This window comes from Emydura macquarii, unplaced genomic scaffold (genome assembly GCF_026122565.2).
Source record: "Emydura macquarii macquarii isolate MOO-44397 ecotype Brisbane River unplaced genomic scaffold, CSIRO-AGI_Emac_v2 contig_1043, whole genome shotgun sequence".
Taxonomy (NCBI): Eukaryota; Metazoa; Chordata; order Testudines; family Chelidae; genus Emydura; species Emydura macquarii.
The window spans coordinates 10,108,991-10,135,809 of NW_027131180.1; the positions used below are offsets into that span (position 1 = coordinate 10,108,991).

General features: G+C 41.6%; 1 protein-coding gene and 1 long non-coding RNA gene across 2 annotated transcripts in view; one reads left to right on the top strand and one right to left on the bottom strand.

The window, feature by feature from the left end:
- Window positions 1–26,819, bottom strand: part of LOC137150972 (cilia- and flagella-associated protein 47-like) — a 294,207-nt gene that overhangs the window by 7,272 nt on the left and 260,116 nt on the right. The window contains exons 41-42 of the mRNA XM_067545101.1: window positions 18,278–18,360; window positions 15,416–15,561 (exon numbers count right to left, since the gene is read on the bottom strand). Of these exons, the coding sequence (XP_067401202.1) occupies window positions 15,416–15,561; window positions 18,278–18,360 (229 nt within the window). The remainder of the gene's footprint in view (window positions 1–15,415; window positions 15,562–18,277; window positions 18,361–26,819) is intronic.
- LOC137150974 (uncharacterized) lies at window positions 1,566–7,404 on the top strand. The gene is made up of 3 exons (XR_010919133.1): window positions 1,566–4,859; window positions 5,179–5,450; window positions 6,996–7,404. It is a non-coding gene; the product is annotated as an uncharacterized lncRNA (long non-coding RNA).

The window sequence follows — 26,819 nt, forward strand, 5'->3', positions numbered from 1 at the left end:
AAAAAAAAACCAGCCCAGGCAGAGAGCAAACATGAAAACTTCAATCCAAATGATTAAAATTTGGCCGTTATAAAGCAACTGGGAACATGGGTTTATAATGGAACATTTGGTAGCACAACTAGATGTGTCTAAGTGCTACATTTTCTCAAAGAAAACGGGTAGGTGGAAGGGGATTGATGGAAGAAACAAAGGATATCACTGAGGCTACGTTTACACTGATGACGACAAAATTGCCGCCACCAGATCGATGTATCAGGATCGATTGAGCGGTCAGTAAGACCCGCTCAATCGATCCGGAAGTCGACTCAATAAGTCCACCCCCTCAAGTAGCGTAGTGCTGAGCCCACAGGAATGGCTCAGCGCAGTGTAAACAGTGCGCAGAAGCAGTCGACCTTAGTTACGCAAACTACTTTGTTCCTATTCATTGCCTGTGGCAGCTAGAAGGAAATGAATGGCAATTGGGACTGTGCTATTCATATACAGTAGAATCTCAGAGTTACAAACACCTCAGGAATGGAGGTTGTTCGTAACTTTGAAATATTCGTAACTTTGAAGTAAATGTTATGGTTGTTGTTTCAAAAGTATACAACTGAACATTGACTCAGTACAGCTTTGAAACTTTACTACACAGAAGAAAAATGCTGCTTTTAACTATCTTAATTTAAATGAAACAAGCACAGGAACAGTTTCCTTACCATGTCAATGTTTTTTAAACTTTCCTTTTATTTTTTTTAGTAGTTTATGTTTAACAAAACACTGTAGTGTATTTGCATTTTTTGTCGTCTCTGCTGATGCCTCATTGCATACTTCGGGTTCCAAATAGTGTGTGTGGTTGACTGGTCAGTTCGTAACTCTGGTGTTTGTAACTCAAAGGTTCTACTATATGTTTGGCAGTGAGACACAAGGATGTATGCAGGCCATACACACAACTCCAATGAATGTTGCTATTCTTAAATTCTGAGCTTGCACACCCAAAGTGAACACGTCATCTAGAGGGGGGATCCTGGCAAGAATTCAAAAGTCAGTAAAATTAAAGCAAATTTTTTGTCTTTCATTGAGACAATCTAATTCCATTTACAATCTTTTGGAAATACTATCTGATGATTCCCGAGAGAATTTAAAGTTCTACATGAAAGAAATCTTTAAATTGCTCATAAAGGGAAGAAGATAGTGAAGCCTTCTCTCTCCACAAGATATTCAGGCTGAAAGGCTGGACTTTCTAATCTCTACACTTTTAAAACTGTAACTTTATAATGATTATTAGTCACTTAAATGAAGAGTTGGCATGTGAACCAACTCCCAGAAATGAAGATCTAGTACTAAAGGCTGCCTCATTAATTCACTGTGTCAGGCAATACATATTTTTTTCCACAGCTCCTCATGTGAAAAAAATCTACATTAATATCTGAAGGATATGTCAGAGACTCAATTTTTCTTCTAAATAGCAAGAGGAATATTAAAAATTAATCACTAAATACGTTTTTTAAACGTATCATTGTAAGTAAGTTAAACTTTCATTGTCATTTCAAAAGACCACTACAGTGCCAATAGAGAGGTAAACAAGGATGTTTTTCAGTGTTTAAAAAGCAGCATGCCTAGCTTGTCCAATTGTTGTGCTAACATATGAGAGGAAAGATTGATTCTGAAGCAAGCTGGACTCTTGCTATTGGATCTTATTCAACATGAAAGCATCAAAGATGTGATGACAGACAGCACTTGCAGTCAGACTTTGGTGAGAATGAGATCCTCACACCATTCTGCAATCTAATTGACATTAATTGACTGTCATTCTTGCTCTAGAGAATGATCACCATTGTAATAGCTGATGCCTGCCACGGAGATGAATATAAGGTAAATAATACAGTGACCCTGAATGAGGTGACTGAGTAAGGCTAAATGCAGCAGAGTTCATATTTAAATACCTACATGTACATCATCTAAATGAAGAGAATTGACCTTTTAATTGTCTCTTCAAATTATGGTTTATTAATGATGAAATGGCACAATTATAATATTGCAAGCCTGTAACACTAAGCACCCCTGTGTTCACACTCTACATACATTTTCGGATGGGCCTGCGCCTTTCACTCCAGGCTGGTGGCCGCGGGCCTTGCACTTGCCCCCCCCCCACCGGTAAACCACTGCTGGAATCATGACAAAGAGTGTATAAACCAGGTATATCAGAAGGAGCTGTTAAACAGGTCTGTCTTAGACAAAGGACAGTGTATTTGATTTTCTGATCAGCCCAATATTCAGGCAAAACCAATAAAGGTACATATTTATATATAAGCAGAAACAGGACTATCAAGATAGTTGGGGGAGGAGATGGCAGGACATAGAACAATTTTGCATTTCGGCAAACAAGTGGGGAAGAAAGAGCATGGAGCATGCCTTCCTCAGAGCTTGAATAAACTTTACTTTGAGGGGTAATCCTCAGAAGAATCCATTTCAAAGACTTGCTGGTCTATAAAGACGGGGGTCTGAACTTGGAGTGAGAAGCAATTAAAACTGATTGTATACAATATTACTGTATTATAAGCATGTACTGAGTGAAGTCTTTTCTGAAAGCTAATGACACACTGGTGATTTGTATCATTGTGAAATGTATGTATTAACACTATGTAAGGAATTTATGACTACTCAATGATATTAGGCTGCACAGTCTGCCCAGAAAGAAGGGAATGTTACAGCTTGTCTCCTATATAAATTAAGCCTGGTGAAATCAGAAACAATGGAAACCCCCTTTTGCATAGAAATCATACAGGAGGGTATGAAGCCCACAGGAAGGGAAGAACAGCATAAGGTTATCCTGCCTCTTGAAACAAGTTAATTGAACTTTGGAAAATATAAGCAAATATAATCTTTGCCATCCATCACTAGACAGGTATAAAGGAACAGAGTTCTTGCAAGCTGAGAAAGATGGGGAGTTGTGGGGAGGGAGCTGAAGTGTCTGGAACTGAATAGAGGTGAGAAAATGCTTAGGTACAGATCTTTCACTTAAGACGACAAGGGAAGCCAACAACTTTTATTTCCGTAGAATGTCCTGGACGAGGGAAAGTCCACCATGGCTGGGAAGAAGAATGACGGGTGAAAGAACCTTGTATCTTGCTAAATTAAGTTTTAGACTTGTAGACACTTGTTTTCTCTTTTATTTGCTTGTAACCCTAACTTTATTCCTCTGATGTATGATCACTTAATTTGTGTCCTATTGCTAATAAATGTGTTTTATTTTACTATAAACTAATTCAGTGCCAAGTTTAAAGGAAGGGTGTATTTACCCCAGCTAAATTAATAAGCTGTGATGTAGTTTTCTCTTTACAAGAGCATCAAACCTTATTATTTCTCTGAGCTGTCCAGGTGACGGCTGGAAACGTCAGGGCACGTGGTTTTGGGAAAATACAGGACTAGGAATGTAGTGGAGTCATCTTGCTGGTTGTAACCAAGGCTGGGAGAAGCCAGAGTATGACTGGTGTGTTGCTGGCAAGCTGCTGGGGTCAGACACAGCTATACACAGACATGAAGAGTGTGACCTGGATGCTGGTAGGCTGCCTGTGAACAGCCCAGGTTGGGATCTACATGGTGTGAGGCATTGCAAGGCACCCAGGATTAGAGAGCAGGAGGTGACAATCCCTCACTGGTCTGGATTGCACCCCCAAACTCCAACCAGACTGTGATAAAGCCACACACAGAAACCTTAAAAGAAAGTTGTTTTCTATCACTTCCTCTCTCTGCCATTATCACCAATTATGGTACAGTGCTCAGAGCATGTTCACTACTTGATAGAACAAATAAAAGACTGTCCCTGCCCTGAGAAGCTTATAATCTTATTTTACACAAGATTCAATCAGAGGAAAAAATAGGGAGAAGAAGAGAAGAAAGAGGGGAGGTTTATAATAAGGTTATATGGTTACTTTGTTATGTCCATTTCTCGGTATGTATCTAATGTATTCATATTGCTCCCATTACTGTAGAATCAGAGCACCTCACAAACGTTGAGGAATATAACGTCACAACACCCGCATGAGGCAGGGAAGTACTATTATCCCCATTGCCTAAGGGCAAGATTTTTAAAGGTATTTAGTCACCAAAATATGCAGATATGTGTCTAAATATCTTTTAAAATCTAGCCTTAAGTAACTTACCTTAGGTCATATTGGGAGTCTATAGCAGAATAGATAACTAAACACAGGACCCCTGAAAAGACTGTTACTTACCTTGTAACTGTTGTTCTTCGAGATGTGTTGTTCATGTCCATATCATTCTAGGTGCGTGCACGCCTCTGTGCACAGTTACTGTAACTTTTTTTCCCTTTATGAGTACCCATAGGGCTGGCTCCAGCACCCTCTGGAGCGCCAGGTACTTGCTGCAGTATATGAGGCGCTAACGGCCCTACACCCCCTCAGTTCCTTCTTGCCGCCAACTCCAGCAGCGGGGACGGGGAGTGGGTCATGGAATGGACATGAGAAACACATCTCAAAGAACAACAGTTACAAGGTAAGTAACCGTCTTTTCTCCTTCAAGTGCTTGCTCATGTACATTCTATTTTAGATGACTCACACGCAATATCTTGGAGGTGGGTGGGAGTCACAGATGGGCTACCTGCAGCACCGCTCTGCCGAAGCCTGCTTCGTTCCTCACCTGCTGGATGATGGCATAGCGGGACGTGAAGGTGTGTACAGATGACCAAGTGGTAGCCCTGCAGATGTCTCGCACAGGCACTCTCGCTAGGAAGGCTGTGGATGAAGCTTGAGCTTTGGCTGAGTGGACTGTAATTATCCCCAGAAGAGGCACCTTCGCTTGCTCATAGTAGAACTGAATGCAGGAAGTTATCCATGATGAGATGCACTGGGCAGAAACAGGTAAACCTTTCATCTGATCAGCCTCCGTGACGAAGAGTTGCGTCGATCCCCAGAATGGTCTTCTGTGCTCGATGTAGAATGCTAATGCCCATCTAACATGTACCATGTGCCACCTCCTCTCCTCCTCCAAACTATGCGAGTGTAGGGAGTCCAGGTTTGGGTGTAGCAAGTGACTGCAGTCCTGGGACAGGAGATCATGCCATCTCAGTAGCTCCAGCGGGGAGACAATTGATAGGTCCAACAGCACGCTGAACAAGTGCTGGTGCAGCCAGGCTGGTACAATTAAGATAACGTCCACCTTATCCCTCTTGATTTTCAGCAGGACTTTGTGAAGAAGAGGAATGGGCAGAAACGTGTAGATGAAGTACCCTGACCACTGCAGAAGGAAGGCGTAGGAGAGTGACCCAGACTCCAGACTACGGAGGAAGCAGAACTGCAGGCATTTCCTGTTCCATGCTGACGCAAACAGGGCCAGCTATGGAGAGCTCCACCTTTGGAAAAGCATAGAGATTACCTCTGGATGAAGCAACCAGTCGTGGCGGGGTAAGAACGACCTGCTGAGGTAGTCCATCTTGTTGTTCCTCACTCCAGGTAGGTGAGAGGCTATTACGTGAGAATTGTGCCTCACCGCCAGGTCCCACAGACAAATTGCTTCTTTGCAGAGGGCTGAGGAATGGGCTCACCCTTGTCTGTTGATGTAATACATGGCCGCTGTATTGTCTGTCAGTACCTGCACCACCTTGCCCACAATAAAGTGGAGGAACACTCCATAGGCTAGGCGAATAACCTGTAACTCTCTCATATTGATGTGCATGCCCCTCTCCTCCCTCAACCAGACCCCTTGAGTGCCGAGTTTGGCTCCAATATGGCCACCCCACCCTAAGTCCGAGGCGTCCGAGACCAGAGTGACTGAGGGGACTAGCTCCTCGAACAGCACACCCCTCAACACTGCCTGGGGGCTCCGCCACCAGTCTAGTGTGGCCAGGACATGGGGTGGGGGGGGGCGACTGTGACCACCGGGTCCAGGGAATGTCTGCTTGGGGCATAAACTAAGGTGAGCCATGACTGAAGTGATCTGAGTCTTAGCTGAGCCAGTCTCACCATGTAAGTGCAGGCCGCCATGTGGCCTAACAGCTGCAGACAGTGCAGACATCACCTCGAAGCATGGCTGGAGCAGGAAAGCTCTGGCTTGAGAAGCGTCCAGGACCACCCCGATGAACTCTATGTGCTGCACTGGAGTTAATGTGGACTTCTGCTCATTTATTAGCAGGCCCAGCAGCAGGTGGCGCATGTCAGATTTACACTGTTCTGGACCTGGGCCCTGGACCTGCTCCTGATTAGCCAATCATCCAGTTAGGGGAAAATTTTGACCTCCTTGCACCTCAGGTGTGCCATGACTACCACCGTACATCTCATAAAAACCCTTGGGGCCAAGGAAAAGCCAAAAGGCAATGCTGCAAAATCATAGTAGGAGCCAGCCACCATGAAACAGAGGAAAGATTTGCGGCTGGAGAAAATAGAAATATGGAAGTATGCATCCTTTAGGTCGAGGGTGGTATATCAGTCTCCTGGATCCAGGGAGAGCATGATGGAGAAAAGGGAGACCATGTGAAATTTCAGTCTCTTGAGATATGAAGATGCTTAAGATGATGCAGGTCTAGTATAGGCCTTAGACCCCCTTTCACTTTGGGGATGAGGAAGTACCGCAAGTAAAACCCTTTCCCACTCATGTCCGGGGGAACCCCTTCTACAGCCCCCAGGCTGAGAAGGGTCTCTACCTCTTGCATGAGGAGTTGCTCATAAGAGGGATCCCTGAATAGGAATGGGGAGGGAGGGTTGTTGGGAGGGACAGAAGCAAACTGGAGGGCATAGCCTGCTGAAACTATGCCAGTGACCCAGCGGTCCAAAGTGACCTTGGCCCGTTAAGACAGGAAGGGAGCTAGGTGGTTCAAGAAGGGATTGGAAGGGGTGGGGGAGAATTCAGGGAACAGGTTGGAATGCCATCCTCAGGCGCATCTTCAAAATGACCGCCTTTGATTACTGGATCGCCTAGACGACCCTTGCTGGGGGGCTGAGGTGGACCCTGGTGTTGGTTGACGTCTCCTGGACCTGCTATTTCTGTCCCTTTGTCTGTAGGACATGAACCTCTGTGGCTGGTATCTCTGCTGTTGCTGGCTCTGAGGACAGAACTGGCACTTTGAGGCCTGTGGTGTATAAAGACCCAAGGAGCAGAGCGTGGCCCTTGAGTCTTTCAGACTACGTAACTTTGTATCCGTCTGGTCCAAAAACAGAGCCGACCTGTTGAAGAGGAGGTCCCGGATGGACTGTTGGATCTCCTGGGACAGACCTGAGGATTGCAGCCATGAGCACCTGTGCATGCAGCATGGTTCCGAAAACTCCTGCTGTCATCAGACTCCTGCTGTGGCCACCATAATACCCTCCTCCAGGTTGGTGCTAAAGTCCAGCACCTGGTCCTGGGGCAAAGCTTTAGAGAGTCCCAGAGAGTGAAATTGTACCTGCCCAGGAGAGCCTACTAATTGGCAATTCAACACTGCAGACTTGTCGTCGAATAAACCTTTCTCCCGAACAAGTCCAATTTCTTGTTGTCTTTATTTTTGGGCATGGAACTGGGCTGTCCCTGCCTATCCCGCTAGTTGGCAGCATCTACCACCAGGGTACCGGGAGAGGTGTGGGTGAAAAGTTACTCAAATCCTTTGGCTGGGACATATTTCTTTTCGGCCCCCTTAGCGGTTGGGGCCACCGATGAAGAGGTCTGCTACAGGGCCTTCCCTATCTTTAATATCCCCTCATGCACGCGGAGGACAACCTGGGCTGGAGCAGTCGCTGCCAGGACATTAAGGAGACTGTCTGATGCCTCCTTTACCTCCTCCGCATCCAACCTCAAGTTGGAAGCCACCCTCTTGAGGAGCTCTTGATGCACCTTGAAATCATCCAGGGGAGCCGATGGTCCCTGAGTGACTGCCTCATTACCTGGTGATAAAATTTGTGTTGCTACTCGTCAAACAAATGTAAACCAGTGATGTATAGGTGAAATGAGGCATATCCTGTCAATGTCCAACTCCCATAGCTATCCATTCCACTCAGAAATAAAATGTTAATGTACTGTAAAAAATGTTACCATAAATATCAAATTAGCTAAATATTCAATGCCTAACCTGCACCAACAAAATATTATGTACACAAACATTCATGTATATAACTTGTAATTATTACCCCAAAACAGCATATGCACAAGAGAGGGTTACTCACCGTGTGCAGTAACTGAGATTCTTCAAAAGATGTGTCCCTGTGGGTGCTCCACTCTAGGTATTGGCGTGTCCTAGCATCGTCAATCAGAGATTTCTGACAGCAGTGCTTGTCCGGCTCATGCACATGTGGTCCCCATCTCGCGGCATCATTAGCACCTCTTTTGGGCACCTATCACCTCTGTTCCTTCTTTACTATAGAGTCCCTTGCTTGAATTCTGAAGTAGAGGGGGGAGGATGGGTAGTGGAGCACCCACAGGGCCACACATCTCGAATAACCTCAGTTACTGCACAGGGTTAGTACCTTCTCTTCTTCTTCGAGTGACATCCCTGTGGGTGCTCCACTCTAGGTGATGCTAGAGCAGTGCCCCATATTTGGTGGAAGGGACTTCAGAGTCATTGTGTTGAATAGATGACAGTACTATTAAGCCTATTGGTGCATCCATTCTGGATGCCTGATCAATGGCGTAATGTTTTGTAAACATATGCACCGAGGCCGAAGTTGCTTCTCTGCATATATCTATAATTGGTACGTCATTGAGAAATGTTGTAAATGTGGACATGCTCTGGTACAGTGTGTTTTGATCCTGTGAGGAACTTGTATGTTTTTCTGTTTGTAGCATGAATGGATGCAACCTGATATTCACTTTGATAATCTCTGAGTGGAGATGGCAGTACCTTTAGATCGTTCTGCGATGGATACAAAGGGTTTAGAAGGTTTTGTCCTATCTAGGTAGAAAGCTATTGCGTGACTGATGTCCAATGCATGCAATCTGGCATCTTGTGTGTTATCATGGGTTTTGGGAAGAATGTGGGTAAGTGAATTGGTTGATTTATATGAAAAGCTGGGGTCTGAGTGTGACTTTGTCCTTGTGGAAAACTGTGTAGGGGGGATCTGCCATGAGCACCCCAATTTCTCCCACACAATGGTCCGATGTGATGATCACTAGGAATGACACCTTCATAGACGTGAGCATGTTGCTAAAGGCTCAAATGGGGGGTTGGTGATGATTCACAGAACTAGGTTTAGATCCCATTATATTTTTGGAGTGCGTGTCTCTGGGTATATATTTTGGATGCCCATGATGAAACATTTCATTGTTGGATGTGTGAACAGTGTCTTGTCATCAATGTTCTGGTAGAAGGCGATATGGCTGCTAGATGGATTTTGAGTGAGCTAATTGGTAAACCTGATTTTTGTAATTCTAGGATATAGTCCAGTACCATTGGGATCGGTGAGAATGTGGCAGCGATGTGTTTACCTTTGCACCACAAGCTGAGTCTACGCCATTTCTGAAGGTAAGTATTCCGTGTTGTAGGTTTCCTGCTATTTAATAAATATGTGCTTAACTGGTTCTGAGCAGTCTAGTTCTTCTTGATGGAACCAGTTAAGAACCAGGCTGTTAGGTGAAGTTTCTGTAGATCTGGATGGAGAATCCGCCCATTGTCCTTGGATAGGAGGTCGTTGCAAAGTGGGAGAGTGATCGGTGTGTGTACCAACATCAGAAGTAGGTAAGAGTACCAGGTTTGTCTGGGCCATGTGGGCGCTATCATTATTAGCTTTGCCCTGTCTCTGTGTATTTTTTGGATGACTGGGTACCACTGGGATGGGTGGGAATGCGTAAAGGAGGTCTACACTCCAGTTGAGGAGGAAAGCATCCCCTATCGATACTGCTCCCAGCCTTGCTCACAAGCTGAAGTAAGGGCATTTGCGATTTTGTGCTGTGGTGAAGAGGTCTATGATTGGGTGACTCCAGTGTTGAAAAATGTTTTGCAGGGCTCCGTTGTCTAACTCCCACTCATGGTTTTGACTGAACTGTCTGCTGAGGGTATCTACCATGATGTTCTGACTTCCTGGTAAGTACGCTGATGATATATTGATGTTGTGTAGGATACAACAATTCCAGAGTTTCATTGCTTCAATGCATAGGGAGTGGGATATACTCCTCCCTGCTGATTTATATAAAACATTCATGTGATATTGTCTGTCATTATTTTTATTGTCTTGTTTTGTAGAAGTGGGAACACACGTTGTGGACTGCTCAGAGCTCTCTGAGGTTTATGTGTAACCCTGTTTCGGTTTTTGACCACCAGCCCTGGATCATATGGTTCTGTAAGCGTGCTCCCCAGCCCAGGAACGATGCATCCCATGGTAATCATAACCAAAGGTGGTCCGTGAGAATGGGATCCCTGTCATCATGTTGGTGGGTTGAGTCCACCATAGTAGGGATTCTTTGACCCTGTTTGGCATCACTAGTATTTTGTTTAGTCTGTGCCTGTGGCCTGTAAATGGTTGATAGCCACCCCTTAGGCAGTACATATGTAGGTGTGCATTTTGCACCACGAAGGTAGTGGCTGCCATGTACCCTAGCAATTGTAGGCATGTGTGTGCCATTAACATTGGGCTGTTTCTTATGAATGATGTTAGGTTATGGTATGAAACCTGGTTTCCGGTAGTGATACCTTACACCTCAATGGTTCTCAAACTGGGAGTTGTGACCCCTCAGGTGGTCGCAATTCCCAGTTGCGGGGGTTACAAAATGCTGGCCAGCCACGGGCTTGCTCACAGCGTGGACCCCGGCCGGGCATGGGGTTCTCAGCAGCCCCAACCGCTGGCCAGACGGTGGGTTCTCAGCAGCCCTGACCTCCAACTGGGTGGCGAGTCTGTGAGAGCCCTGACCCCTGGTTGGGTGACAGGTTCTCCGCAGCCCTGAATCCCGGCCAGACTGCAAGGCTATAAGAACTCCAACCCCTGGCCAGGTGGTGGGGGTGTGAGAGCCCCAACCCCCACCTGACGGTGGAGTTGTCAGCAGCAGCCCTGACCCCCGGCCGAGGAGTGGGTTCTCAGAAGCCTCAGCTTCAGCTGCCGTTTGTCAGCAACCCAGACCCCGGCTCCGGGGTGTAGTGCCAAAAACTGTTACCGCCACAATTTGTGACCAGTATCAGTTTCTGCAGCCCAGACCCACTCAGAGCAGCTCCAAGCCCCACCACACCTGAGGCTGTGGTTGAGCCAGTAGCCCAGCCAGGTGTGGAGCTATGAATGAGCCCTGATCTGGATGGGCTTGGGGTTGCCAGCTACAGCCCTGCCACCAGGGAAGCTGTGAGCCTCCTCCCTGTCCAGGGGCGGGGTTGTGAGCCCCCACTCCCACCATGCACACAGCCCAAGTCCCTCCAACGCAGCTCCACCCCCAACTCCCTGGCAGCCGTGTTCCACCTTCAAAGAAAGGGCGCCAAATAGAAGTTTGCCCAGGGCACCATTTTTCCTCTGGCCAGCCCTGGGAGTCCTAAAGACTGAGACAACGTTACAACATTAGAAGGCTTGATTTGAAGAAGTACGATATTATTTAACAGTCAGAGACACAGGAGCATACTTTGTCCTGAAAATAATGACCACTTCTACTGTTAAAACAGCTAAAGCCAAAAATATCTGGAGTCTTACATAAAGCACAGTTTTGCCAGCATCGTTAGCTCTGGTATTAAAAAACCGCAGTGTGTCATTTGCTGCAAAGTTTTGCCTGCTGAATCGATAAGACCATGCAAACTGCAGCAACATCTTGAAACTAGACATCTTGAGCACAAAAATTAAAAAAATGGATTTTTTCAAATGTAGAGAAGCAGCAACAAGGAAAGCCAGGCTTGATGCAGATGGAAGATTCCGATAGCAAATATCCTCAACTGTGGAGGCCTCTTGTGCTATGTTGCTACGAGTTGCCTGTACCAAAACACCCTAAATGATAGGTGAGGAGCTTATTCTGCCAGCGTGCAAAAATATTGTGTCACTTAAGCTTGGCAATGATACTGCCAAAATGCTTAATATTCTTTCTATGTCGAATGATACTGTGAAATGTAGAATATGTGAGATGTCTGAAGATAACAAAAAACAAGTTGTGCACGAAATTAAACATTCTGCTTTCAGTATGTTCAGTCTGCAATTTGATGAAACTACTGATGTTACTAACTGCACACAATTAATAGTGTTGGTATGGTATGGTATGGTATTGGCTGGGCCAATAGCACAGGCTATTTTCAATAAGGTGAATGCCTTTTTTGAAGGCAATGGCATTGAGTGGAAAAATGTTTGTGGTGTCTGTACCCACAATGATCAAACTATGATGGGTGCACGGTCTGGCTTTCAGCAGAAAGTAGAGTGCATGTCACCTAATGTGATTGTCACTCATTGTGGAATCCATCATCAAGTTCTAGCTGCAAAGACATTGCCAGTGTGCCAGATTGCTGTAATGGATGTGGTTATACAAGCAGTGAACTACATTAAAGCACATGCTCTCAATAGTCGTCTCTTTCAAGAGCTCTGCAATGAAATGGGTGGTGAATACAGAGGTCTGATTTTCCACACTGAAGTCTGATGGCTTTCTAGGGGATGTGCATGAAAGTGTGTTTTTATACTTCGTGAAGAGATGGTGGATTTTTTCCTGTGAAAGGACAAACAAGAACTGAACAAAAACTTCAGTGACAAGAAATGGTTTCTCTGCTTGGCATACTTAGTTGTTATGTTTGATAGCCTTAATGACTTCAATCTGTCACTTCAGGGAAAACATTCAACATTAATAGACCTGACTAATAAAATCAGAGCCTTCCAGATGAAGTTGGATCTGTAGTGCAGGAAATTGGACACAGACAGACAGATATGGCATGTTTCTCCTCATTCAGCGAGGAGAAGGAAGTTAACATTGATAGTGCTCTCAAGTCAGCTATCAGTGAACATCTGAGAGCCCATCACAAAGAGTTCTCACACTATTTCCTAGCACTATCCGAAACACTTCATTCCTTGATGAAGAACCCTTTTAGTGTGACAGGAGAGCAGTTACCTACTGAGGATATTCTCACACAGGAACAGTTTATCGACATGATCAATGATGAAGTGAAAGCAAAATTCATATAGCTGCCTCCAAACCAGTTCTGGTGCTCAGTTTGCAAGTGAATACCCACTGGTGTCTGAAATGGCCCTGAGAGTCCTTCTGCCATTTCCCACTACCTATGAATGAGTGAATTCTCCAGCCTTCTCACAATAAAGACGAAATCTCGAAACTGGTTTGCTGTGAAGGATGACATCAAATGCGTCCTTTCTAAAACAATGCCAAGAGTAAAACTTCTTGTGTCAGATAAACACCATTACTGATTTTTGGCTGCTTGTGGTGATTAATTGCTGTCAAGTATTAAAGTATTAAAATTGTACTTAAAAATAACTTTTATAACCTTTCTATGAAGAGGTGACTTGCTCTGTAGATGTAGGGAAAGTGGTGGACGTGATATACCTTGACTTTAGCAAAGCTTTTGATATGGTCTCTCACAGTATTCTTATCAGCAAGTTAAAGAAATATGACTTGGATGAATGGACTATAAAATGGATAGAGAACTGGCTAGAGCATAGGGCTCAACGAGTAGTGATCAATGGCTCCATGTCTAGCTGGCAGCCAGTCACAAGAGGAGTGCCCCAGGGGTCGGTCCTGGGGCCAGTTTTGTTCAACATCTTCATTAATGATCTGAAGGATGAGGTAGATTGCACCCTCAGCAAGTTTGCAGATGATACTAAGATAGGGGGAGTGGTAGATACCCTGGATGGTAGGGATAGGATACAGAAGGACCTAAACAAACTGGAGGATTGGGCCAAAAGAAATCTGATGAGGTTCAACAAGGACAAGTGCAGAGTCCTGCACTTAGGACGGAAGAATCCCATGCACAGCTACAGACTGGGGACTGATGAGCTAGGCAGCAGTTCTGCAGAAAAGGACCTGGGGATAACAGTGGATAAGAAGCTGGATATGAGTCAGCAGTGTGCCCTGGTTGCCAAGAAGGCTAATAGCATATTGGGCTGCATTAGTAGGAGCATTGCCAGCAGATCGCGGGAAGTGATTATTCCCCTCTATTCGGCATTGGTGAGGCTGCATTTGGAGTATTGTGTCCAGTTTTTGGGCCCCCACTACAAAAAGGATGTGGAGAACTTGGAGAAAGTCCAGCAGAGGGCAACAAAAATGATTAGGGGCTGGAGCACAAGACTTATGGGGAGAGGCTGAAGGAACTAGGCTTGTTCAGTCTGCAGAAGAATGAGGGGGGATTTGATAGCAGCCTTTAACTATCTGAAAGGGGGTTCCAGGGCGGATGGAGCTAGGCTCAGTGGTGGGAGATGACAGAACAAGGAGCAACGGTCTCAAGTTGCAGTGGGGGAGGTCTAGGTTGGACATTAGGAAAAAGTTTTTCACTAGGAGGGTGGTTAAGTACTGGTATGGGTTACCTAGGGAGGTGGTGGGATCTCTATCTTTAGAGGTTTTTAAGATGCGGCTTGACAAAACCCTCGCTGGGATTATTTAACCGAGGTTAGTCCTGCTTTGAGCAGGGTGTTGGACTAGATGACCTCCTGAGGTCCCTTCAAACTCTATGGTTCTACGATTCTATGCTTATAACAATTCAATAAAATGTGTTTTAGTCTTAACTTAAGAGCAGTAAGAAAAGGTAAATTAATTTTAAGCATTAGCATTTACATTTAGTATTGAACATAGTGCTAAATATAAAAAATGTGTTTTTTAATTTTTAAGGGTGGGGGGTCACACTCAGATGCTTGCTGTGTGAAAGGGGTCACCAGTACAAAAAGTTTGAGAACCACTGCCCTAGCTGCTACTGAGTCCAGGTATGCTCTGATGAATTCCAGTTGTTGTACTGGAATCAAAGTGGACTTTTGTTTGTTTATCATAAGTCCTAAGTTTTGAAACAGTGATCTTGTTCATTGTGTAACTTGTATAGCCAGCACTTGACTGTGTGCCTTTATTATTATTATGATCCCTTCCTTGCATAGGTATGCCGCCACTATGGTAAGCAACTTCGAAAAAACCTTTGTTGCTGTAGAAAATCCAAAGGATAAGACCTTGTGCTGGTAATGGTTGTCTTCCAACATGAACCTGATAAAGTGTCTGTGTACTGGGTGGATAGTCACAGGGAAATGGGGTGCCAGGTCACGCGCGCACCAAAAGAAGGGCCAATGGCATCGCAAGACAGGAATTGCAAATGCGCAATCTGGACGAGCACTGCGGTCAGAAATCACTGATCAATGATGCTTGGATGCACCAAAACCTAGTGTGGAGCACCCACAAGGACATCACTCAAAGAAGATCTCCCAATTTTGTACACAGTTACCCATTTTGCACAAACAAATTGAGGCATACACTTGGCAGGCATATCTTAGGTGCAAAGTTTTACAAATGTTGTCATAACTGTTGTATATATCATTGACAAGGTTAACATACAAAGACATCTACAGACAACACTTTCTATTCTTACCAGTTCATTCACCAGAATGATGGTGCAATAACGCTTTTCCAGATTAAAGGGAAGAAAATGAAGATCCAGGTTTGCAGAACTTCTCCCTTCCAAGAACAGTGTGTACACCGGAGTGAAGAACTCTTGTAGGTGATTGAATCTATTAACTGCCAAAACATGATTTAGGGGTTGTTTATAGACAGTAACAAAGCTGGTGAAGGATAAAGTAGCTGTTCCAATATAAAAACATAGCAAGCTATAATAGCATGCCCTAGGAACTAGTATTTAAGGTTCTCTCAAATCACAAAAACAGTAAAACTGCATGCTATTTAAAAAGTTACATAAACAAAATTATGCTAATTAATTCCTTTTATTCTTGCCAAGCCTATGCATATAAATGCCACCTTTTTTGCTGCACAGCTCAGGAAGAGCAAGAAAGACTATGTTGGATAAAGTACCACTCTATATTCACAAAAACTGAAGTCTTCAGAGATGTACAGTAGATATGTAAATTATTCCTGCTAGAGGCAAGGGTACTGCTTTATACTTTTAAATAAATAAGATTGTTCTCTCAATGACACTAGCTGCATGACAATGCTATACTGGGAAATCCTCAAGAATGGAAAGAAATTAAAATTTGGCAAGTTTGCTTTTGATGGACAGCATTTTAAGTAAGTTGAAGACTATGATGACAACACATTACACATTACATTGTAATTTTTGCATTTTCAAGACCACCACAAATGATTAGATGGCCTTTCAATACTTGACACAAATGAAAGTTTTTAGCTAGCTAGCAATGATTTCATTAACCAGGTCTATAATATCAATTCATGCTCCAGTCTAATAGTTCTCCTTATTCCTGTTTCATAATGGCAATATTTATAGTATAATCAGTGCACTTCAGGTGTCTCAAGTGTTTTAAAATATGACCTGAAAAGAATTTTTAAAAATTCAGGCTTGGATGGCAACAAGACTGCTTTGGATATCTGTCATATTTGAAACTCAGTCTCAATAATTAATGAAGACTGAACCATAATCATCTCCTCCGGGAGACACTCCTTTATAAGTTGGATGTGAGGGAGTGAATCTGGCACAGCCAAGTACCCTTAATGTCTCTTTAGCCCAAAAAATTTAAACATTTAACACACTGATCCGATGCACACATTTTGGACATGAAGAATGCTGCAAAGTCTGATTTTCATTCAAGCTTAGCCACCTCATCCCTCCAGGGGGATGAATTGATTAGAGGCCAGATGTGAAAATGGAGCCAAAATAAATGCGTCAGAGATAGCACTGGTGCACAGGGGGACAGCTCATTTAGGAAGAAATCAGTATTGAAAGCTGACTACTAGAAAGTAGTTCATGCAAAAACCCAAAATCAAACAGAAACCACACATGCCACTTTTTCCCATGTAATAACAATAAAAATAAGAAAATCTCACTATCCTCAATTAGGCCCAACAACCAATGTAGTTCTGCAAATGGAAATCCGGCACTTCCATAGTTCAGATTTTTTAACAACAGGAAAGGAAGTAAGGGCAGTTAGGGCCCAAAGTCCTTTTTCGCACTTATAGTGAACACTCCAAAAGTTGAGTGGGCACTTGCACAGCCCCAATAATTATTACTTTCTAGATGACTCGGAGGTAGCAGTATATCTCAAAAGGGGGATGCTCCATGATGTGCTAGAGGAAGTGTTCAAGGATCATACTAACAGGATTTACCAGGCTGATTCCCCAGATTCTGAGAGTATCCTCTTCCTGTCAGGATACTGCAAATTTATCCTTGACATTGGTTTCTTAACCTTGGGGCTCATAGAAATATTTCTGAAGAGCAATTACACATGTGCATGCACAAAACATATTGTGCATGAATTGACAGGTATTTTCAGAAAATTCTGCAGAGGATACACCTAGCTGCTCACTACAAGGTCTTTACCCTTTAACCAATGGGTTTTCAGTCTGGAGGTCACAATCAGGTGTAAGGAGATTGCAACTACCCCTTCCTTCCCATATTACTAAATGGGTAGAGAGTCTGAAATGAGGGATACAATATTAAATTGTACAGTATGAAAAATATTAAGAACCATCAATTTAATCCCTCCCTTCCAATTATATGAACTGAACACAATGATATATTATCAATATACTCTGTATAGGTTTTGAAGACCAAATTTAAACATTTCTACATAATACAGAACACATTACTATACAGAAGCCACATCCCAACAGGTGGTGTAACATATAGTGGACATAAATACCACCTAGGTGTTTCAGAATTATGATGGTACTAGTAGTACTGATATAACAAGTTTAAGTTTTCCATATAGTCATGTATAAATGCAATAATATTTTGCTAAAGGATGCACTGAACTTCAAGGAACTGCCCTAGAGATTTTGTGCAATTCAACTTTCTTGAGGGTATCTATGTATGACAGAGCCATAATGCCCAATGAATAAATCTTGACATAACTCTTGACTGAAAACTATTAGGGAATGAAAGTGAAAAATCTGTGGACAATCAATGATTCTTAAATAATTATTTCATATCCTATACTGATAAGCTGGAAGGGTCTCACGGGAGTCCCTTGCTAGGAGAACCAACTCTTGGGCCCTGTAAAAGAGAACTTAGCTTTCTTTTTTGCTTGTTTTCTTTCTTTAAACAAAGTCTTTCGCCATAAAATGTATTACTAAACGTGCACTGTCTATCTAAATGTAAAATGTCTACAGACAATAAAGCTGTAATATGAGTATCTACTATTGTATATATTTTAACTTTTAAAGGTTCTGTTAATTCACATCAGTTTCCCATGTCCTCCAAAATTCATTAGTTAAAACAAAACTGTTGCAGAAAAATGAAAGGTATCAATTTAGCGGTACTTACAGCCATTTGAGTTGTTCTCTTTGTTACACAGTACATCTTCACTTATCACATCTCTTCCACTATTCAGTACATTACTTCCAGAACTAGAAAAAAAGAGAAAAATAAAAGGAAATTTCCTAATTGAGCTGTAACTTATATTAAATAAAATGTTCTCTTCACATTTCATACATATAAGAATGCAAATTACTGACAAAATCCTACAAATATGGTTTCAAGAAAAAGTGAATTTGGCATAATCTACTCATAGAATATTCTGAATTTTACTTTGTTCTTAAGTTACTTTTACTTCTATCTCCAAAAAAAGCTACATCCCCTCTTTAATTCATCTGCGTATTTTCTCTTTCAGAGTAAACAGATAAGCAAACTCCATGTACAAAAAAGCAGGTTACATGTTCAAAAATTATGATTGTTGGTGACTGGCAAATCAGTCACAAGAGTGTATGCCTGACAACTGTTTTGAGGTTAATAGGAATAAATTTAGTTCCTATTCTTTTTTCCCCCACAATCTTGATATTAGTACAAACCTCTAAGAATTCATTTAGCTATAAATTCATCATGGACTTTCTTATAAGGGGGGAATTAAATAATATTTAATCCAAAAATTACCTTCATGCAATAGTAAGACTGACAGTTTGAAACCACAAAAGACAGGACCATTCAGGGTTACAGTTTCCACTTTCACCTTAATTTTAAATTTTGTGTGTATATATTATGGCATGATAGTATGTGTAATGAAAAAAAATCCTTTAGTCAAACATTTCACAAATAGTGGGTTAACCATAGCATATAAAGGGATCAGACACACATGGGACAGATACGTAAGGCACTAGCCTCAGACTCAGGAGAGTTGGGTTCAGTTCTCTGCTCTGACACAGATTGCTGGGTGATCTTTGGTAAGACACTTACTTTCACAACCTCAAAGCAGTAATCAGAGGATACATATATTAAAGGAAAGTGAAACTCTCAGATACTACAGCAATGGGAACCATTTAACTACCATGGATAGAACATTACCTGAAAAGTTCACTTCCATGCATCCGCAAGCATACCAACGGAAGGTTGACTCATCACAATGAGGACTACACAATCTGAGATTATGATCTGGATCTTTCTTTAATCAAATGGACTTTTCAGTTTGTTTTCCAAACAATGTAAGTGCTTCACCAGTCAAATGGAGGTGAATTGACATGAACCATGTTTTTGGGAATTTTATGTTTAAGGGAGAATGAAGAAAATTGAAAAATCTTTTAAGGCATTTTACATCAAATTGTTTTATATTCACCTGAGAACTTTAAAATGTTATTAATGTTGAGCATTGCTCAAACCTCTACCCAATCACAATAAATCCTGCTTTTTTGTGTTTTTACTTGAGCAGTTGGATTGAAGACTGTAAAGATAATAAAACATACCAAATTATATGATAGATTTATAATTTTTTTTATGTTTATGATCATTGGTAAGGATTTGGTTTGGATAGTTGTCAGTGTGCCTATAACCTGGGGTTGGTACTATTTAGAGTGTTAAATCAAAGTGAATAAAAATGAGTGAATTTGAGGCCAAACCCTGCAGTCCATGGGCAGCCAAATGTCTCCTGAGTAAGAACTGAAAGATTTGACCTGAAATCCATTTTTTTTTTTTTATTTACTTTGATTTAAAAATACTAAACAATACCAATCCCAGGTTTTAGGTGACCTGACTTCAGTCAGTGGGAGACATGTCTGAATAAGGACTGCAGGAATTGCCCTGTGGGATAAATAATTTATGATAGCAGGGCTTGTGATAATTCACAACTGAAGGATAAAATTCTCTCTCCCTTATAACATCCAGAAGCTTAAGAGATGTTGGGATTATAAGAATGGAGATTCTCCTTTAGTTCAATAGATGGAACTAGAGCTTTGAAATTCAAAGGTTCCTGGTATCACACTAATCTGGAATAGCACTCCGTGCAGTTGAAGAAACCTCAAATAAAATTCATGTATCATTTGGATTTTTACTTATTTAGGTCCAGATTCTTCATTGTTATCTTCTAGCCTGAAGCCTAACACTTATGCAAAGTTCCATTGCTTTCAGTGGGAATCTGCATACGTGTAGGAATCTATGCTAGTGGATCCCAATGAAGGATTGGGGCCTTAGTTACTGCTGACATTTTGAATTTCAACACACCTGAAATTTTAACTTGTCTCATTTATTCTTGTTAAGCTCCCCTGTCCCCCTCCCCCCAGTGTCTATTGTTTTTATTTTTTTCATTTTCATTTTGGACTTTTCTAATCCGTGTTGAACAATAAGTATATCACAATTCACATGAAGTATGGAGGTGAAATGTGTTTCTTCTCAATTTTGTATTTCAGGAAGAAAGAGAGGTAACTTATAAGTTACTGTAGGTCTTTTAGTAGATTGTCAGCACAGATTCACACTCCTGGGTGTGCATGTGCTCTGTGCACCAGTCAGAGCCTTCTGTAATGCAGTGCCACCACTCAGTGTGCATGCTTCTTCAAAGGAATGAGTGTGTGGACCAAAGTTTTAATAAATTGCTATATCCCAGAATCTCCTCAGTTCCTTTCAATCAGAAGAACAAGTAGCATTATTCAAAGGAATGAAAACCAACACAAAACCTGTTTCTTGGCAATTTTATGTTCCAGGGAAAAGGAGAAGATACTGAGACCCATTTCTAAACACAATACATCATGGGTTCAATCGTGGCCTCATTGATGTCAATGGCATTTTTGTCATTGAATGCAGTGGATCCAGGATTTCACACCCTGGTTTTTGCCCTATGCTTCTAACGTGCTTTGGAATGTACAGATGACAAGTGCTACATCATATTATTAATAACTTTTTCTTCTACATCCACTAGAGAACTTGGAAAATTTACCAATGGGAAACATTATTAAAAAATCACAATAAAATCTATTTTTCATCTTTTTCCTATGCACCCATTTATAAAATTGTATTGCACATATTAAGCCAATTTAAACATTAGAAGCTATTACAGTAGATGCATAGGTGGCTAAAGAGCACATATTCATCAGTTTGTCCTCTGATTTGCTGCACTGGTTCTTATTGGGAACTATCAGCACCCAATAATAATGTTACTTAGTCAGCTAACAGGGTGTGATAAGGGCAGAATTTGACCATTATTTAAGTATCAGTTGTATAATATCATTGTTGAATGAGGAACTTTGGTGGCTGAATCACACATTATAAAAATTGCAATCTGCCTGATGCATAATGTGCTATTCAATTATTTGGATAACGGCTATTTAATCTGACATACTAGTACCTTAAAATTATCTCAGAATCTCTCATTTGAACATAAATTGCTAAAAAACATGGTTCCTGCCAATATTAATTAATATGAACAGTAAAAGACTTGTGCTGCTCTACACACAATTTAGAATACATCAATACAGAGTAAGTGCCATCTTCTAATCTGAAGTATTTGAAGCACATTAATGCACATTAATACTTCAAGATATTTTCTTACGTTTGAACATGTATGCATTTTAGTAAAGTTTCAAGATGCTTAGATATGCTCGCTGTGACCCTGAGCTTAAAATCTGTCCCTAAAATTGGTGATGCATAAAACAGAACACACAATGGACTGACTTTGCACACTTTTCCTCATTCATTATTGATGAACCATCAGGACTTATAAGTGAAAGATAAAATGTTTTCATCAATAATTTGTGTTAAATAATGAATGCAAAGACAACTCACTGCATATTCTCTCTCTCTCTCTAGCTATACAATTCTCAGTTTGCAAATTTGAATTTAAAAAATATTATATGCTCAGATACCCCTTATATGCACCAGTACTATAAAGTAATATTGTAGTATATTAGGTTTAGTTATATAATAGTAAATTACACAGGAAATACAGAAATTACTGATGTGAAATGGTCTAATTGTACACAATTCCATTAACCAAGCCACACGCAAAATGGGAAGGCTGCACACATGTATTCCTTAACAATACTAAGATTGACATTTTGAAACTACAAAAGGCAGAATATTCCTTGGGCTGGGTTGTAATTTAGCCAGCTGTAAGGCCTTTCCTAGCTTCTCCCTCAGCTGGCCCCTTATTTCCTCAAATAATCCTCAAACTAGGAGGATTCAGCAAGCGGCTTTCTCCTGCTAGTGTCTGCCATGCTATTAGGGTGATCAGATAGTAAGTGTGAAAAATTGGGATGGGGGTGGGGGCGGGTAATAGGCACCTATATAAGACAAAGCCCCAAAAATCAGGACTATCCCTATAAAATCAGGACATCAGGTCACCCTACCTGCTATGAGGCAGGAGGCAGCATTTATACTGGTCCCTTTTTTCTCAGCTGATCCCCAATTGGTTCAGAAAGAGGGGAGCAATACTCTGCCTTCTCTTCAATGCTCCTTGCCCCAGCCCTTAAAGATACAGGATCTTCTCTCAAGCATGACTTATTCCCAGCACATAATGGGGTGGACTGACCACTACCCTTAAGAGGGCCGCCCACCCCATCATACTGGCCCCAATGAGTTCTAGCCATTAAGGAGCTCTTCCAGGTACAACATCTGAATCCTCAGGCCTCTTTTACAATAAACTGTTATTCAGTGGTTCAGGCTCAGGTTGTCTAGATCGCTGTTTCTCAACAACAGGTCCATAGACCAGCACTGGTCCCTGAGATCTCCCTGACACAGTATAGGAAGCCAGTCCAGGTATCAAAAAGGTTGAGAAACACTTATCTAGATATGTCTCCTCTCTGTTTATTCTCTATTGTGTTGTTCCACTCTGGTTGTTATATGACATAATTACTCTGGTACTCTTTATTACAATTACAGTGTTTCCTTTGTGGGATACATTTCCCTCACAATCTTTGGGACATAAAAGGAGACAGCAGTCTTGAACTAGTTTTTGTTCCCAGTTCTGATTTCTGTCCATTTTTTCCCCACACTTGAAAACTGCCCATGCAAATAGAGACAATGCCTTCCATGAAAAACTAATTATATTTGAGTTTGCACCAGAATATTTCCTCCCTTTAATATAGATTGGATATGGATTCCCTTAGCACTCTAGGTTCTGCCTCCTTAGTTTCATCTTCTGACAATCACCAACTAAAATATTCTGGTTAGGAATCAACTTTACTATTTTCCATATAAAATTGCCTTTGAATAATTGTGACTAGGAGCCAAAAGCCCAGACACCCCCTATTTTCTGATTTCAAGGGTTACTTTAGGTCCCTTACAAGATGGTTGCATAGTACCATGGGAATGGATCTTATATAAGTTTTTGCTTTCTGTACCTGCCCTACTGCAAGAGTGTACACAAATGTACTATACCGATTAACTGGGGGGAAAAACGGACCTGTGCTCTTGTAATCTGCCATAAAATGGACAAAAAACATACATTAGCAAGGAAGTATTCTGCCCATCTTACTCAGCCAAAACATCAGTTGGGAGAATTGTTTTAAATTAGATGGTTGCAATAATAATATTTAACTTTACTGGGGGTCGGGATGTTAAAGCCCCCTGCCCCTCCAAACACACCACAAAAAACCCTAGGTATTTACTAGATGCAGCATAGTATAGTATAAGGCTTGCTTAACAAATAATCACTTATCAGGGTTGGCCTCCTTCAGCCTAACTTCTAGGATTTGGCCCACCTCTGAATCTTCTCACCTTCCTGCTGAGAAGGGGAATGAACATGAGAGGTACCTCAATGTGCAAAGGTTTACAGTTGCCTCTTCTTCTTCAAGGCTAATAGGGGACACAAGCTATCACCTCTATGAAACCCATAATTGGTTCCTGACCTCTCAACGCCCAAACACTGGCTGCAAGTTCCAATGAAATTACAACCATACTTATAAATTTATATTTTTGATATTCCTGTCCTTATTCCTTATTAACCTCAAACGAAGTCTCTAGGAGGCTGTGAGGAAGGCAAAACAAAAAATAAAACAAAACCAAAAACCCAACAGACATGTCACCCATTTTGCCACAATGAAAAATTTCTTTCCAGATTCCAAAATCTGATGATCAATCAGACTCACAGTTCTTGGGAATACAGTTCAAATTATCTATTCATTAAAAGGCAAGGAGAGCAAAGCTCCTGCATTTGATAAGTAAGGGGAGTAAAGGGCATGAAAGCCACTTAACTCTCCTCCTCCTCCAGTAGCCTGTCCTGTGGCAGTAGAGAGAGATACAGAAATCTCTCCCCCACTCTCCAGATGCAGTCTCCAATTCTGGGCAGAAGGAAGGGGAAGGCCTCAACAGGTAAGGTTCTATGGGAAGAAAGTCTAAGGGAAAAAGGAGTTCAGGAGAGCTGGCAGTTTCTTAAGAAATCACAACTACACACTATCCCAATGCAAAGGAAAGATAGAAAGAACAGTAAGAGGCCAATATGACTCAATCTGGAGCTCTTTAATGACCTGAAAATGAATCCCACAAAAAGTGAAAATATGGACAAATTCCTACGGAGATGTACAGAATAACAGCACAAGCATGTAGGGACAAAATCAGAAAGGCTAAGGCACAAAATAAGTTACTCCTAACAAGGTAATAAGAAGAGGTTCTTTAAATACATTAGGAGCAAGGCAAAGATTAAGGAAAGTGTAGGTCCCCTACCTAGTGAAGAAGGAGAGCTAATCATACAATCATAGAAATGCAGGGCTGGAAAGGACCTTGAAAAGTCATCAAGTCCAGCTCCCTCCACCAAGGCAGGACCAAATCAACCTAGACTATCCCAGACAAGTGTTTGTGTAGCCTGTTCTTAAAACCTCCAATTCCACATCCTCCTTTGGAAGCATAGTCTAGAGCTTAACTATGCTTATAGTTAGACAGCTTTTCCAAATATCTAACCTAAATCTCCCTTTCTGCAGATCAAACCCATTAATTCTTGTCCTACTTTCAGTGGACATGGAGAATAATTGATCACCTGTCCTGTTTATAACAGCGCTGAACACATCTGAAGACTTATCAGGTCCCTTCTCAGTCTTTTTTTCCCAAGATTAACCATGCCCAGGTTGTTGCTGTTGTTTTAAACATTTCCTCAGGTTTTCTAAACCTTTTATCATTTTTGTTGCTCTCCTCTGGACTCTCTCCAATTTGTCTAGATCTTTCCTAAAGTGTAATGCTCAAAACTAGACAGTGCTCCAGCTGAGGCCTCACCAGTGCCTAGTACAGATGGACAATCATCTGCAATGTCTTATATACGACATTCCTCTTCATACATAATATTAGCCTTTTTTTTGCAATTGCATCACATTGTGGACTCATATTCAATTTGTGATCCACTATAACCCCCAGATCCTTCTCAGCAGTACTACCACCTAGGCACTTGTTCCCCATCTTATAGTTGTTCATTTGATTTTTTCCTTTCTACGTGAAGTATTTTGCACTTGTCTTTATTGAATTTCATGTTGTTGATTTCACACCAAGTCTCTAATTTCTCAAGGTCATTTAACTCTAATTCTACCCTCCAAAGTGCTTTCAACCCTTCTCAGCTTGGTGTCATCTGCAAATGTATAAGCATATTCTCCACTCCATTATTCAAGTCATTAATGAAAATATTGCATAGTACCAAATCCAGGACTAACCTCTGAACAAACCCCACTAAACACATACTCCCAGTTTGACAGCGAACCATTGATAACTACTCTTTCAGTATGGTGTTTCAACCATTTGTGCACACGTTATGGTGATTTCATCTAGACCACATTTCCTTAGTTTGCTTATGAGAACGTTATGTAGAACAGTGTCAAAAACCTTTCTAAAATCAAGATTTATCACATCTATTGCATTCCCCCCATCCATTAGGCAAGTAACTCTGTTAAAGAAGGAAATTAGGTTGGTTTGGCATTTGATCTTGACATATCCATTCTGGCTATTCCTAGTAGCCCTATCATCAGCAAGGAGCTTACAAACTGATTTTTTAATAATTTGTTCTATCATCTTTCTATGTATCAAAGTTAGACTGACTGGTCTATAATTCCCAGGGTCCTCTTTGTTCTCTCCTTTTAAAGATAAGTACTATGTTTGCCCTTCTCCAGTTCTTTGGGACCTCACCCATCGTCCATTAGTTCTCGAAGATAATTGCTAAGGCTTCCAAGATTGCTTAAGATAGTTCCTTAAGTACCATAGGATGAATTTCATCATGCCCTGATGACTTGATTACATCTAATTTATCTAAATATTCTTTAACCTGTTCTTTCCCTATTTTGGTTTGTGTTTCTTCCTTCTTGTTGTTAATATTAATTGTGTTAAATATCTGGTCACCATTAACTTTTCTAATGAAGACTGAAGCAAAATAGACATTAAACACCTCAGCCTTCTTCATGTCATCAGTTATTAGTTCTCCTTCCCCACTAGGTAAAGGACATACACTTTTCTTCGTCTTTTTCTTGCTCCTCAAGCATTTATGGAAGCTCTTCTGATTGTCTTAAGACCCTTATAAGGTATAAGTCATTTTGTGGTTTAACTTTTCTGATTCCATCCCCACATGCTTGTGCAATTCTTTTGCACTCGTCCTTAGCAATTTGTCTGTGTTTCCACTTTCTGTAGGATTCCTTTTTGA